Source organism: Cervus canadensis, chromosome 28 (genome assembly GCF_019320065.1).
Source record: "Cervus canadensis isolate Bull #8, Minnesota chromosome 28, ASM1932006v1, whole genome shotgun sequence".
In the NCBI taxonomy this organism is placed as follows: domain Eukaryota; kingdom Metazoa; phylum Chordata; class Mammalia; order Artiodactyla; family Cervidae; genus Cervus; species Cervus canadensis.
Window position 1 is genome coordinate 46,416,095 of NC_057413.1, and position 14,031 is coordinate 46,430,125.

Consider the following 14,031-nt stretch of genomic DNA (forward strand, 5'->3'; position numbering starts at 1 on the left):
CTATACTTTCAAGTGTCATGATCAAGGCAGGAAATGCTTTTGAAGAAATCCCCCTTCACACCCCTTAAATCAGACTGCAATGCAGGAGTCTGACCAGGGAGGGAAGTCACTTCCCCGCTGGCAGGAGAGCATTACAGCACAAACTCTGGACCAGTCTTTTAAGTTCATGAGCAGTCAAACCTGGGCCGTTTCATTCCCTCCCAAGCATCAAGAGCTCATATATTATCATTTAGAGTTTATTTAGTTCTTTGGCAGAGGAACTAACATGGCTAGTTTCCCAGGACACGGCTTGGCTTCCCAGGACACCTCAGTCATTCCAAGTATCACTTACCAGGTCAGAAAAGTTAAGACATTGGATCCTAAAGGTCAGATTTCCTAAGGATCTAGAGCATGGGTTGCATGGATGGCTACACAAAACCCTGGGGATAATCTGTGGGTGTACAGGATGGTGACCAGCCTAGCTGGGTGGAGCCTGGCTATTAGGTGGCTCCTGGGCTATTTCGCAGGGGGCTCCTCCACCCTTGCCCTTTCCAGGGAAGATGACTGTAGCGTATGTCACAGGCTTGGAGATGATCTCAACCTTAGGAGGCAGAGGGGGCACACAGGATGATTCCAAGGGTAGGAGTTTCCCTGACAGGGAATCAGGAGAAAGGTTGGTATAAGTGGTATCATCAAAGGAAGGTGGTGAGTCAAGCTTGACATATGGTACATCTGATGGCAAATCAACAGCCAGTCCAGAGTCACTGATGTGGTGGACCACTGAGGAGGGAGCCTATAACAAAAGCAGTCCTGTCAGGCAAAGAGAAAATGCCTCCCTCTACCCCGGTTCCCTGAGGTGAGAAGTCCAGGATCACACTGGATCTGTCTCCGGAATCCTGAGTATGTCTGTGAGCAAGATAGCTTCACTGTGAAGATTGTCAAGCCCCACATATCTCCCTAAATCTGGGCAGGTGGATGCAAAGTGGGAAGGTGGGAGACTATTGTGGGCAAGTTCACAGCGTTTAAGAAGTGGGTTTGGACCTCATGTGGGTTCCAGTCTTTTCTCCACCTGATCATCCCAGGACTTGTCAGTGAGTATGGCAGAGGGAGGGTCTAAGGAATTTGGCTGGGGGCCTGCAGAGGTTTCTTACCATGTTTGAGATTCCACTGCGCTGAGATTGTCCACCGACAGCAACCCTGTTTCCTGATGGAACAGAAGCACAGTCTGCTCCTTGTGCCGACTCAGTGCCTCCCACACACGCACTCTCTTCAGAAACCTTGGAAACCTCTGTTCTGGCCCATACTCACATCCCCACTCCTACCAGCAAAGTCTTCCCCTTCCATCTCCCCAGCCCCCACCCCCAGGCAGCCCTAACCTCCCCCCCCCACTTACTGCTTCCACAGCTCCCTTTATCCTGCCTCAACACTCAACCCATCTCCTGAAATCCCCCACCTCTTCCAGCCACCTTGTCCCCAGTGCCACTGTCCCACCCTCTACAATTCCTGTCTCTCCCCAGGCCACCTCCCACTGAATTTCCTTGCTCTCCTCCACCTTTCAGCCATGGGAATTGTAGGGCCTGGGGGCGCTTGCCAAAGCCCATGTGTTGGGGGAGCAGACCTAGATTCCCAGCCTCAAATGCAGGAGTGGCTGATACAGAGCCGGAAGAGCCCTGCTGGGGTACGCAGGTGGAGAGCTACCCACCTTTCCTTTTGGCCATCACAGCAAGCAGCACCACGGCCACCATCACCAGCAGGCCCAGCAGGAACATAGCACCCCAAATCCAGGGTCTGCTGAGACACACGAAGAAGGAAGTGAGCTTAGCCCTGAAGCTGGTGGGGAGCTGCTTGGCAGGAACCCTGGAGAAGTGGTGCAGAGGCACCGTTCTTGGTGTGCCATGGTCGGGAGAAACAGCTTTTTTTTTTAATGGAATGAAGCAGGGAAACTCAAGCAGGGAAGAAGAGAGACACGTTATCAGGGTATCCTGACTGGAGATCTACTGGAATAAAGGGCTCAGTGCTGAACTGGGATAGAGAGGTATGCCTGTCTGTCTGCGCACCTGCCTACCTGTTGAGCAGTTCCCCAGGAGTGGAGAGAACTGTAAGGTTCCCTTTCAATTTAGTCTGGGGCTCTAAACTAGCTGTATCTTCACCATCACCCTTTCCCAGACACCCACATACAGTTCTTGTCAATACCTCTTCTTATCCTGGCTGGGATCCAAAGGGCTGCCGCTGTTTTCAGAGTCCAAAGAGGAGCTCTCACCCAGAGTCCCATCCTGATGGATCTCCTCCTCTTTCAGGCCAGGAGCTGAGTCAGGAGGAAGTACTTATTGAGCACATACCCACCGAGAAGGGCTCAAGGGCTTGCTGAGATCTGAGGGACTGGGGGAGTAGAGCTGAGGAAGGTCCGGAATAAGAAACACAAAGGGATGCTTGGGATATTCTTTAAGGGCCTCTTATTCTGGAGGTCAGGGGATGGCTTGTCTAAGCCTTTATCTGACTGTGAATATGCTCACTTCCCCTCTTCTGCCAGCTGCCAACCTCCCCCCTCTGCATTTCTTCTCTTTACCTGCTCCCCCGTACCTTGTCTCAATCAGGCTACTCAGACTACGCAGAAACCCCACTGTGTGACCTGTGCCCACTTCCCTACCCCACCCCAGAATAGGTCTGTCTGCTCTGACCTCCTTGGAGACCTTGCTCCCAGCTCTCATCACTTGGTCTCTGAAGGGACTTTGGCCCAGCCTACTAGACCTCTCTGCATGCCTGCAGCCTCGTGACCAACCCTGCAGGTTGGCTGAGCCCCATCCCAAGCTCTGGAACTGAGGAACTTAGGGTCAGTCCTGAAATGACCCAATGCCAAGTGACACTTGCTGAGAGCTTTGGCTTAGACCCTGAGACTCAGTTTTGTGACAAGTTTTTGTCGTTCCAACTGTGTGCTCAGCTTCTATCTGTGGGACTCAGGGTTGGTTTCTGTGGGCCTGAGGATCTGCCTTGGGAACCCGGGCAGTCCTCCAAGATCCTCTGAGAGGAGTGTCTAGCAATTCACCATTCCCACTCCCCACCCCATGCCAAACCAGGAACTGAGACACCATGACCCCAGTCTTGCTGCATATGTCCAGATCTGGTTTTTGAAAACACTCTATCCTCCCTGGATACTGTGCTCTACCCATTTGCCTGAATAGCCATCCTCTACAGCTCTTGGGATCCCCACACCTCAGATGTTCCACTGAGGATGCCCGTCTCCCTGCCATCCCTTCCCAGTGCATTGTCTGGTGACCATTTGCCATTTAGGAAGTTCTAACCTTGAGTTACTAGACCCTAGAGTGTCAAGGAAGCAGGAGAACAAAGGATAACCAGAGTTAACAGGAGTATATTTATAATATGAGTAATAATTGTGGACACAAGAGAGATTCTAATGACAGCTTAGTCCCTCCTCATAACAGATGGAGAAAAACAGAAGGAAAAATGTCTTGATTTCATTATTTTGGGCCTTTGGCAAAATTCCTTAAGAAAGGAATACTTGAAAATGGAAAAGATGTCAACACCCATAAGAAGAAGGTAGAACAGTCTGCTTCCTCAGGTAGCTGACCATGTTCCCAACAGAACAATTATTTTTTACAATATTGTACTTTTCTGGGGAATATTTAATACTTTTAAATGTTCTTTTAGTAAATATTTAGACATGAGAAAGTTATAGACTGTAAAAATGAATCCTGTGAAGAGTACTTTCTAAACTGACATAGTGTCAAAAATATTGACTATATATTGATGAGACTTTTTCTGTTTTTAAAACTGATAAGTCAAAGGAATTCAGCCACTAAATGTACCCTGCCTGTTACATGAGACACATACTAGACGCTCAGTGAAGACATAAAATATGGAATAAATTCAGTAGTTTTTAAGCCATTAATCTTGTTACAGGAATAAAACCTGGAACATATACCAAAAAAATTAATTCTGGTTGATATGTCTGAATCAAAACTTTGTTTAAAACATTTCTAAGGGAAAAAAACAGCACCTAGTATGTTGAAAATGCTGGATGAGGAGGCCAAGGCCCCGAGTGGGGGAAGAAGGATGTGACTTCCTGTGGGGAGACCTGCTCATGTAGGAGGGGAAAGGGGACTGCTCTTTGGCTGATTTATCTCAGACTTCTCACCCGGTTTGGCTTCCGTTCCCTGCAGAGCTGTCAAAAGAATATTGGGCATTTGGCCAACATTCCTCACCCACAAGGGCTCCCACCCACCAAGGACCCAAGAGCAGCAGGTTGGGGCAAGGGGGCAGGCCAGGGCTGCTGGCCAGGCTGGGATAACTCACCTGCAGGGAGCACATCCAGAGTCACCCTGTGCACCGTCTGGGGCCCCGAGAGGCCCTCCACCACACAGCCATACTCTCCAGCATCCTCCTCCTGCAGGGCAACCATCTCCACCTGGAGCAGGCCGCCCCCCAGGTCGGTGAGAAATATGCGGCTGCCAGCTGGGGCCCCGCGATTCACAGCTGATGTCACCAAGGGCTGGCATCCCTCTGGCAGGACCCGGCACCACACCTTTTGAGCCTTGACATCCTGGAGTCGGTAGTGGCACTGCACCAGGATGGAACTCCCTACGGGCGCCTGCAGCATCTCCGGGAGGCTGCCGGCCGAGCCCTGGCCTAGGGGAGGAAAGTTGAGGGAATGTCAGGCAGGGCACCTCCCGGTCCCCTCACTGCCCAAGGGCTCAGCGGTCTAGAGGTCCACTTCTGGGCCTACATATGTAACAGTTTCCAGGGCAATGCCAATTATCCCTGGGCACAGAGTGGGGTACATGGGCCCAGAGTGCAGCTCTTTCTGAACCTTACCTACTAGTCCCAGGAGCAGCAGCAGGAGCAGTTTGGGACCCATGGCTGGGCAGGGAGATGTCAGCTCTGAGGCTCGTCTGGGCACTGACACAGCATTCCCCCGGGGGCAGGAAATTTGGCCTCAGACACTCACGTGGGGCTCTCAGTGACCATGGGGCTGGGAAGCAGGCACTGGTGGGCCCCGCTGTGGGTGGGGAGAAGGAGCTGTTCCAAGCTCTAGTTGGCTCAGTGCTCCAGATAGGAGTGGGCGAGGTAGAGTTAGAAGGCCCAAGGAAATACAGAAGCCTGGGATCCTGGGCGCCCCTAAGGGGTGAAGTGAGGGAGGAGGGAGCATTAGAGAAAGGGGGAGGATGATCTTCAGGGTGTTCCAAATATAGAATCTGATGATGCAGAGCTGTGAAGGAGGGAAGTAAAATGTCCTCCCCAGGGCCTGAGTTCGTTTTAATTTTAAATTCTGTGTGAGTGCTCCACCTGAGCTCTCCGGAGATCATCCAGGAAGCCCCCCCTGGATACTGCACCCTGGCCTGGCCTGTCTGCATTCCCTGTGCTGAGTGCTCCCTAGACACTTCCGGTGTGGACCACATTCTCCACTTCCAGGAATTGCACTATTGCTTTAATAATTAATTGGATATTGAACCTCCTGTATTCATCTCATTTTCATAGCTTTTCTGTCTAGGTTTCTTTCCTTTTTTTTGGTCCATTTTGTTCTGACTCCTGGAAGATATCCTCATATTTTTTCTTCCATCCCTTCTATCCTTGTCCTTCAAGTTTTTATCCCTTAGTGCTTTTAATTTACAATATTTTTGATTCTCCAAGCATTTCTCATTTATTGTATATTATTTTTGTTTCATGAATGCACTGTCCTCTCTGTCAGAAGACAGTTCTCTGTGAATATTTTCATGTTTCTGCATGCTTGGGGCCCTCCCAGAAAAGGTCACTGACCAAGCTTTGTTCCAGGGAGATTGAAGAGCAAACATGCCCGGGGAGGTAGAGACTGTGTGTCAGCTCCAGAGAGATTTGCTTCCATCCTTCCCCTTCCTCCCTGGCAATGATCAGTTTCTATTCCAAAGTAAAGATGTCTCTCTCTCTCTCCCGCCAGAGAGGAAGATGGGCCAATGTGCCAGATGCTCTATATAAGCTCCAAGTCTCATAATTTGGGGTTCCTCTCCCATGACACAAACCCACTCCCTGCACAGGGACCATCTGGTCCTGATTTGCATCACCCTGTGCAGAACCAGAGTTGGGGATCCCATACAGAATGTGGGGGGTAAACCTGCTGACACCAGGGACGCACCAGTGCTCAGACCAGAGCAGGCCAGGTGGGAATGACTGGGAGGACACACCGCTCTGACCTAGATGGTCACGCCTGGAAAGGGGCCTGGAAGAACCACCCCCCCTTCTTCTGTCCTCCCTGGCCTCCTCCTCCCCTCTCCCTGCCTCCTCCTCCCTCCAGGAGCAAGGGAGCTGAGAATGGGAAACTGGGAGCAGGAGCCTGAGGAAGCCGTGTTTAGCCGAGTCGCGTGGACACGGTGATAGGGAGACCAGCTGTCCCTGCTCACCTGGAGTGAGGGTTTTCTGGGGACACAGGACTCTTGGTGCTAACACTGGCAGAGTCACCAGCTGACTGGACAGCTGGGTCTTCCCCGTGAGTGATATGGAAGTATGTATGTCTGTCCTGCCAAGGCATATCAGGCTTTCTTTGATTTTCTTACCAGAAAATTATTTTTGCTCTAACAAGCCAACCTGGGAGATTTATGTGAGGAGGAGACCTGTCTTCAATATTTACTGAGTGTCTAAAACAGATACAGACCCCCGCTGAGTGCCTGGGACAGAAGTGGCCAGGATCCAGGATCCAGAGAGGTGTCCTCTCACCAGGCGTTTGAGAAGAGGAAGAAAGCCAATGTTTATGCAGGACCTACTATGTGCCAGACAGCTGGCCAGGGACTTTAATGTTATTTCTTTCAATCTCATAAAACCCCACCAAAGTAGAGTGGTTGGAGTTTGATTTGGTGTTGGGATTTTTGTTTGTCTTTATGTGCAAGGAGCCTGAGGCTCAGAGCAGTTAAGGAAATTGCTTAAGGTTTCTTGTGGAGGCAAACTTGAAATTGGAAAACGCTTTCAGATCAGTGTGCACTGCAGAGAGTGAAAGGCGAGGGATCCCAGGGTGGATGTCTCTAACATGGCCGAGCATGAAGGAGCAAAGCCTGAGCTCCCAAGAGGAGGAACATTCCAGCAGCACTCCACCAGCAGGCACACCCCCGGAGCCTCCCCTTTCATCCCGTCACCCCCGGTGCCCAGGCGGGGTGGGAGGGAGGGCGCTGGCGTGGGCTCAGTTTGGAATCTGTTCGGTCTCGGCTCCTAGACCATGCCTGTGTCTGCAGGAAGGAGATGACTGCCCCAGGACCCGATGGGGAAGTTTCACTGAAGTGCAGCTGAGTCAGGGAGGCCAGGAAAACAACAGACTGGACCAGGGTCCTGGAGCTGGGGGCAGAGGTCCGCAGAGCAGCCTCGGGGGGAGTAGGTGGGGCAGGGCTGTGACAAGGGGGGTGACCTGTTAACATGAGGCTGAAACGCAGGGCTGCACCGGGGGCTCTTTACCAGGGATTCAAAACCCCAGGGACCCACACCCAGGTTAGGGAGCAATGCAGCCACATGTGGCCATGGACAGGGGCTCCTGGACTGCCACCTCTCTGAGACCAGGACAGAGAACCTGCAGATATGGCCAACTCACTTCCTCCTCTTGAGGACAGCCGGCCTTCAGGGCAGCTTCCATCTAGTTTCTGCCTCATTCTTGGTCCAGGAGGCGTGTGTATGTGTAGAAGAGATAGATGAGGTTCCCTGAGATGCCTTGGTTGTCCCCTGTGTCTCGAATGCTCTTCCTGCCTTGCTTCCTTGAGGTGTTTCTCAAGTGGTGCCTCCTGACTACCCTTTAGAATTGCATCATTCCCCGGGCCTCCTGCGCTCCCATACTCCCAACCAGCTGACTGACCAACATTGTATTTGTCTGTCTGCTTTCTTCCCGTGAGAACGAGGCTCTGTGTGGGCAGAAATCTTGGCTTGGCTTGTTCACTGGTATGTCTCCAATGCCTAGACTGGTACCTGGCACAGAAAATATCAGTTTTTATTGAATAAGTACATGAATAAATAGGTAGGATTGGGACTTCCCTGGTAGTCCTGTGGTTAGGACTCCACACTTCTATTGCTGGGGCCCAGGTTCGATCCCTGGTCAGGGAACTAAGATGCTGCAAGCTATGCAGCATGGCTTAAAAAAAAAGAGGGGGGATTATTTTTAATAAATAAGTAGGGTTGAGCTAGATGGAAGGGCACCTTGAATGTCAAGTGAAAGTAGGAGTTCCAGGCTGCACAGGGGACTCTGGGTACATCTTTTCCCTTTTGAGCCTCAGTTTCCCTTCTGTACAATGAGAGGCTTGGGGCTTGGAGCAGTAGTCCCCAGATCTGGTACACTGTGCCAACAACCCAAGCCCTTGCCATTTCTCTGGAGGGAGCATAACATGATAAAAACAAACCTCTAGGGAGATAAATGGATGAGTCAGCTGGGAACTGGATGGGCATGGGGGGCTTGAGACAGGCAGAGGAAGGAAGGGGCCTGGGTGGGGGCCCAGCAATAATCATAGGGAACCAGTGAACAGGAGGCAGGAGGATGAGAGAAGATGCTAGAGAAATTCCACAGAGGGAGGCAGGGCTTGGTAATCAGATCTCTGGGAGGGAGAGAGAAGACTTAAAAAGTCTGGCCAGTTTGGAGCCTGTAGAAATGGAGGGGTGTGGTATTCTAAGACCCTGGACCCTAAGGAGCCAGACCTTCTGTCTTCTCCTCATCAGTATTCACTCTACTAGCCTTGTAGCAAAAGAGAAGACCTTCATGACACGCTAAACCATCAGATAAACATGAAGTCTTGGGTTTACATGTGAGAGTGTTTAATGACCAATGTCCAGAAGTTGGAAGTATTCTTCCCACCTCCCATGCATGCATGCATGCATGCGTGCACACACACATACACACACACACATGCACGCACGCGCTTCCATGGGCCAGAGGAAGAAGGGTAGAGGCAGAGTGGCCTTTTGCCAAAGCAGAGCCAGAAGACTTGGTGGCCAACGGGAGAGTGTGCAGCAAGCTGGGGTAATCCATGCAGACCTCTCCTGAAACTTTCCACCGAGGGTCCTTCTCTCTCATATGTCTCTCAGCTCTGCAACAGACAGGGTTCTCACTCAGCAGCTCTCTGCCCCACCTCTCCGGCCCCCGGCCCCCGGCCACCACTGTGCTCCCCAAGCTCACCTGTCACAGTCTGGAGCTGGTGACCTGGGTTGTGGCCACAGTCCGGTCCACTGGTCTGGGGTGGCCGTTGTTTCTGCCCATGCCAGGCTGCAGCCCAGAGGGCAGTGGCGGCTAGAAGCTTGCTGAGAAAGATGCAGGCCAGAAGGAAGAGGATAGAAGTGGGTGGAAAGGGGCTCTCCTCTTCTGAAAGGCTCCTTGGAGAAACAAAGAGGGCATGTGGGAGGCCATGAGGGGACACACACGCTGGACTCTGTCCTCAGAGAAGGAAGGGGGAGACCCCAGGAGCTCGGGGGGCTGGGGACACCCCCACCCACCACCATCCCTGGATGAGGCTTTATGGGGTTAGGGGAGCCTGTAGTCAGGAGACCTGAGTTCCAGGCACAGATCTGCCTGCTGAGTGCTTTTAAACAACCACCTCCCTCATTGAGCGGTTTTCTGCCTACATGATGGTGTGATGTGTTGTGGTGTGTCTGTGTGTGTGTGCGTGCGTGCACACATGTGCACTTCATGGTTATACTAACAGTGTTTAAACACCAGTACATAGTCAAGAACCTGTCAGAACTGATTCTGGTCCCATCAGGGAAGCAGGGATCTAGGGGTACCAATTTTGTGCTAAAATATTAATCGTAAAACTTTCATTGTTGCTGAACTGTGGGGATTCTGTCTGAGGGCTGCCAGGGGAAGAGGGGTAAGGCCAGTCATTCAAGAGTCTTGGAGCAGCAGCTATTTATAAACTGTCAGGGAAGTTTTGCAATATTTTAACAACTGGTACAGTCACACCAACACACTGGCTGGTTGGAGGGGTGTTTAGACAAGATCATATACAGATCCCTTCCTGTTCCAGTTGCCTTGGAATCTGTACTTCTGGCACCCGCTGCCCCCCAGCTGCCACCCCATGCCTGGGCTCTGCAGGGTGGAGGTCTACCCAGGGATCTTAGCAAAGACTTGTCACTATACCTGGAGATACTGTGCTCCACCTGGGCATTCTCGAAGCTCTCAGACCCCTCAGGGATCCAGAGATCTCCAGGGTCCTGGTAATCACGGGGGTCTGTGGGAGACAGAGCCTGTGAGCTGCTAGTCCCCTTCTTGAAGCCACAGTGGAGAGAACCCCTCTGGGTGGGGTGAAGCCCTCTGGGACCTCACCCTGTGTGGATCAAGTTGTTAACGTCTCTGAGCCTCAGTTTCCTCACCTGTAGAATGGAGCAGTTAGGAACCCCTTCTTAATAATAGTGTTGCCGGATTCAGCGAGAACATCCTGTGTCTTGCCCATCACCTCATAGGAGCTCAGTGACTGCAGCCCCCACCCTCCCATCACACAGGGTCTTTGGGAGGAGCAAATGAGATGATGGGTGTTTCTGAAAGTCTGGTGTGGACTGTCAAGCTGGCTGTACCAGCTACAGATTATTGTTGTTGTTGTTATTCTTGTTATTCTTTTCCTGCTCTATCTATGGGAGTCAGCTGAGCCTTAGACTCTGATAGGATCGCAGTGTTTCCTTGCCACCTACTCCCATGGAGGTGAGGTTTGGGGTCTAAGGCAGATGGTCTCACCTACCCTCCCCATCTTAGACAAATTTTCGATCTTCATTTCCATGATAAGGGGCCATGTTAGGGGGAGGAGTTGGACAAAAAGAGTGTCAGAAAAGGGATCTGTAACCTCAGATTTGTTCTCCTTTGGGACACAGGAGACACAGAAGGCTTTCCTGGCGGGCACCCCCTGTGCAAGCTCAGGGGTGAGAAGGGCCTCACCACTCCTTATCTCACCTAGTTAAACCGGGAATGACGAACCCAAGCAGTTAGCAGCAGGAGACTGGGGCAAGGACTGTCACTGACCCAAGCACTGTAAAACTCTATCGTTTGTTTCTCACGAGAGCCATACAGACTCCATCACCACCATTTAAAGATGGGGAAATGGAGGCCCAGAGAGGAGAAGCAGTTGCCCTGGGTCACAGCAGTGTTCCTTTCTGGGGCTGTTTTTCTGTACCAAGTTGGTGCTTAATCTACATCAGTAGGTGCATTGTGTGGTTAGGTGAGGGAATGAGTGAATGTCCTCCTGCTCATTAAGGACCACCTCAGTGCTCACATCCCAACAGGATGCCAGATGGATAAAGCCATTTGCGGGGTGGGGGGAGCAGGACCACAGCTAGCTCCTGTCTGTGTAAATTAGAGGACTGTACCCTTCCTGCAAGCGATGCAGTCCTCCACCGGGGGCGCAGCCTGGAGCAGGGCACAGAGCTGGGTGGTGACCCCCTCTGCAGTCAGCAATTGGCACAACCAGCCACAGTGGCCCTCAGTTGGGCAGGGGGACAAAATCCACACTGTGGGATCTCCCAGGGCCCCCAAAAGCCCCGAGGGTGGTCAGTCCTATGCTCAGAGCCCCAACCTCAGGGCGGGGTGCAGCCAGCCGCCCACTCACCAGCCAGCACCTCCACCAGGACCTTCCTGAGGGTGTCAGCCTCGCTGCCATGGAGGCTCTGGCACTGGTAGAGGCCAGCGTCGTGGGCTTGAAGATTCCGCAGCGTGATGGTGAGCGTGCCCCCCAGGGCGTCATCCATGATGGCGGTGCTCCCGTTGCGCCTCTTCAGGAAGGACAGCAGCCAGGAGGGGTGGGTGCTGACCACGTGCTGGCACAGGCCTTCTTCACCCAGCTGGCGGCACCAGGCCTTGCGTCTCCCCCAGTGCTTCAAGAAGTTGTAGGGGCAGGAGACCCTCAGGGACCGGCCCATCGTGCCCTGGAACACCGTGGTGTTGTGTGCTCCGGACAGCTCTGGGGACAAGACGTTCATTCACTGTACCAAGTGTTTATTGAACACCTACTATGTTCACTGAGCAGAAGAGACAGAAATCGTGCCCTTAAGGAACTCAGGTCTTTACACAAGTTGGGAGAAGGTGGCACAGCCCACGTATGTGTTTATAGAAAATGAAGAAACCAGGAAACCTGGGTCCTGGGTCTGGCTTTATCACCACTGGACTTGTTGGACCTCTTAGAGAAGTAATTGACCCTCTCTGAGCCTATTTCCAGAGACATTTGGTCTTGAAGTTCCCGCCACTCCTAGTCCACACGTGTTCTTCCTGTTACATGGAATCATGCCCTTGTCTCTCCCCCTCCATTCTCAAGAGAGCAAGGCCAGTGGCCTCTCAGGCCTGGGGCTGGTCCCACAGCGGGCTGAACATTCCCTGCTCATGCCCGCCTTGCTTGCTAACTCTGCAGCTGCCCACGCCAGTACCAGCCCCACATTCTTCTCTTCGTGACCTTTAGCTTCCAGCTTCCCTATTTCTGTGGCTTTGTTCCCCTTTCAGGAGGGATGCATCTCAGAGCTATTTTGGGGGAGACATGAGGCTGCTATTTTAGGGGCCCTCCTTGGGGTGGGGGAGCACCAGTCTGGTGCCAGGGCAGGGGCTGAAAGGGAATCACCTAGCACCCTCTGCCTCAGCCACATGGTGACAGAAACTTGCCAATAAGATTAGGGAGCTGGTGGCCTCTCTTTTGGAACCAGAGTCCTGATAAACAATACCCCCCATATGACCCCGTCCATCTGCCTCCAGACAGATCAACATACCCGCCACTTTCCCTGCTCCACCTCCAGCTAAGAAACTCCAGCTTCACTAGAATATTGTCTCCTCTCACCCACGTGTGACTTTTTCTCTGCGGGGAGCAAGAGGCATCCCCCAATGAGAAAAGGCTTTCATGTGCAAAATTCTGGGGTGCTCATCCCTGCAGCTCAATCACAGAATCTTCAGCCCCAGGGCTGAGGACAGGAGGACCTTCAGAGCCCAGGAGGGGTACCCCAAAGATGCAGATCCCCAGTGCTGGGTTCTTTTCTCCCTCCCACCCTGCCGCTCCTCTGGAGCTAGATTTATGCTTAAGTGGTTCAAAATTTTAGAGGCTCTTACCAATGCTCCCCAAACTTCCCCCAACTACTAGCTAGTGTCTGAGATGCCATCAGAACTCCTTCCCTTTCTAGGTGTCTGAATCCACCAGCCTCTGATGCCTCCACCTGCATGAAGAGCTGATACTGGGGGAGGGAGGGAAAGCGTGGAGAATACGGGGCACAGTGGGAAGCGGGGGTGTAGGACATGCGGAGGATTTCAGCCTTCTTCAGAGTGTGGCTCAGTGCTCCCCACCCACCCACTTGCCACATACTCAAGGAAGGGGAGGGAGAGTCGGCAGCAAAGGAGGGACTCCTACCTGTGACAGCGAGCAGGATGAGCAGCCCGACAGGCTCCATGTCACCCTTCCCTTGGGGAGGACAGACGGAGGGTGCCTTGTGCAAGATCTCGTCCTTTCGAGAGGGTCAGGCTCCCCAGACGCTGCCCACAGGAACTGGCTCCTGGAGGTTGAGCAATCGTCGGGACTGGGATCTGGCTTCATGATTCAGGGAGGGGGAGCAGGGCGGGGGAGGTGAAGACAGGAGAGGAGGAGCTACCGCTGCAGCCCAGCAGTGGGGTGCTGTGGATCCCAGACCTCTGAGAGGGCAGCCCACTGTCCAGCCCGTGCCCGCCTCCTCACTGGTTGAGAAGATTATCCTTTCTCCACTCAGTTGCCTTAGTATCTTTATGGAAAGTCACTTGACATGTAGGTCTACTTCTTGACTGTCCATTCTGTTCCATTGATCTATGTGTTGATCCTTTTACCCATTACACCCCATCTTGACTACTCACTGGGGCTTTGCTTTTTTTTTTATTGGAGTACAATTGCTTTACGATGTTGTGTTTCTGCTGTGCTAACAAAGTGAATCCGCTGTATGTATACATACATCCCCTCCCTCCTGAGCCTCCCTCCCACCCTCTGGGTCGTCACAGAGCACTGAGCTGAGCTCCCCGTGCTACACACAGCTTCCCACTAGCGATCTGTTACACAGGGCAGTGGATGTATGTCAGTGCTACTTTCCCCATTCGTTCCACCCTCTCCTTCTCTCTCGTAGTCC

General features: G+C 52.4%; 2 protein-coding genes and 1 non-coding gene across 6 annotated transcripts; 1 reads left to right on the forward strand and 2 right to left on the reverse strand.

Annotated features, from left to right (window-relative positions):
- Positions 1–227: 227 nt before the first annotated feature.
- On the reverse strand, positions 228–7,642 carry TREML1 (triggering receptor expressed on myeloid cells like 1). 4 transcript variants are annotated; one of them, XM_043450139.1, is made up of 6 exons: positions 7,541–7,642; positions 4,291–4,623; positions 2,173–2,284; positions 1,682–1,767; positions 1,131–1,183; positions 228–772 (listed from the first exon to the last, which is right to left on the reverse strand). In XM_043450139.1, the coding sequence occupies exons 1-6, from the start codon at positions 7,596–7,598 to the stop codon at positions 458–460; spliced, it is 957 nt and encodes a 318-aa protein (XP_043306074.1). In that variant the 5' UTR covers positions 7,599–7,642; the 3' UTR covers positions 228–457. The 4 variants fall into 4 exon arrangements, with proteins under 4 accessions (XP_043306074.1, XP_043306073.1, XP_043306076.1 ...); XM_043450138.1 differs by having other exon boundaries at positions 1,682–1,770; XM_043450141.1 differs by lacking the exon at positions 7,541–7,642 and adding an exon at positions 4,810–5,102.
- A 329-nt stretch (positions 7,643–7,971) lies between these two features.
- Positions 7,972–8,043, forward strand: TRNAR-UCU. The gene has a single exon. It is a non-coding gene; the product is annotated as a tRNA-Arg (tRNA).
- Positions 8,044–8,723: 680 nt separating this feature from the next.
- TREM2 (triggering receptor expressed on myeloid cells 2) lies at positions 8,724–13,439 on the reverse strand. The gene is made up of 5 exons (XM_043450630.1): positions 13,293–13,439; positions 11,520–11,870; positions 10,064–10,154; positions 9,107–9,300; positions 8,724–9,017 (listed from the first exon to the last, which is right to left on the reverse strand). Exons 1-5 carry the CDS (start codon positions 13,330–13,332, stop codon positions 9,001–9,003), a joined length of 693 nt encoding a protein of 230 aa, XP_043306565.1. The 5' UTR covers positions 13,333–13,439; the 3' UTR covers positions 8,724–9,000.
- Positions 13,440–14,031: the final 592 nt, after the last annotated feature.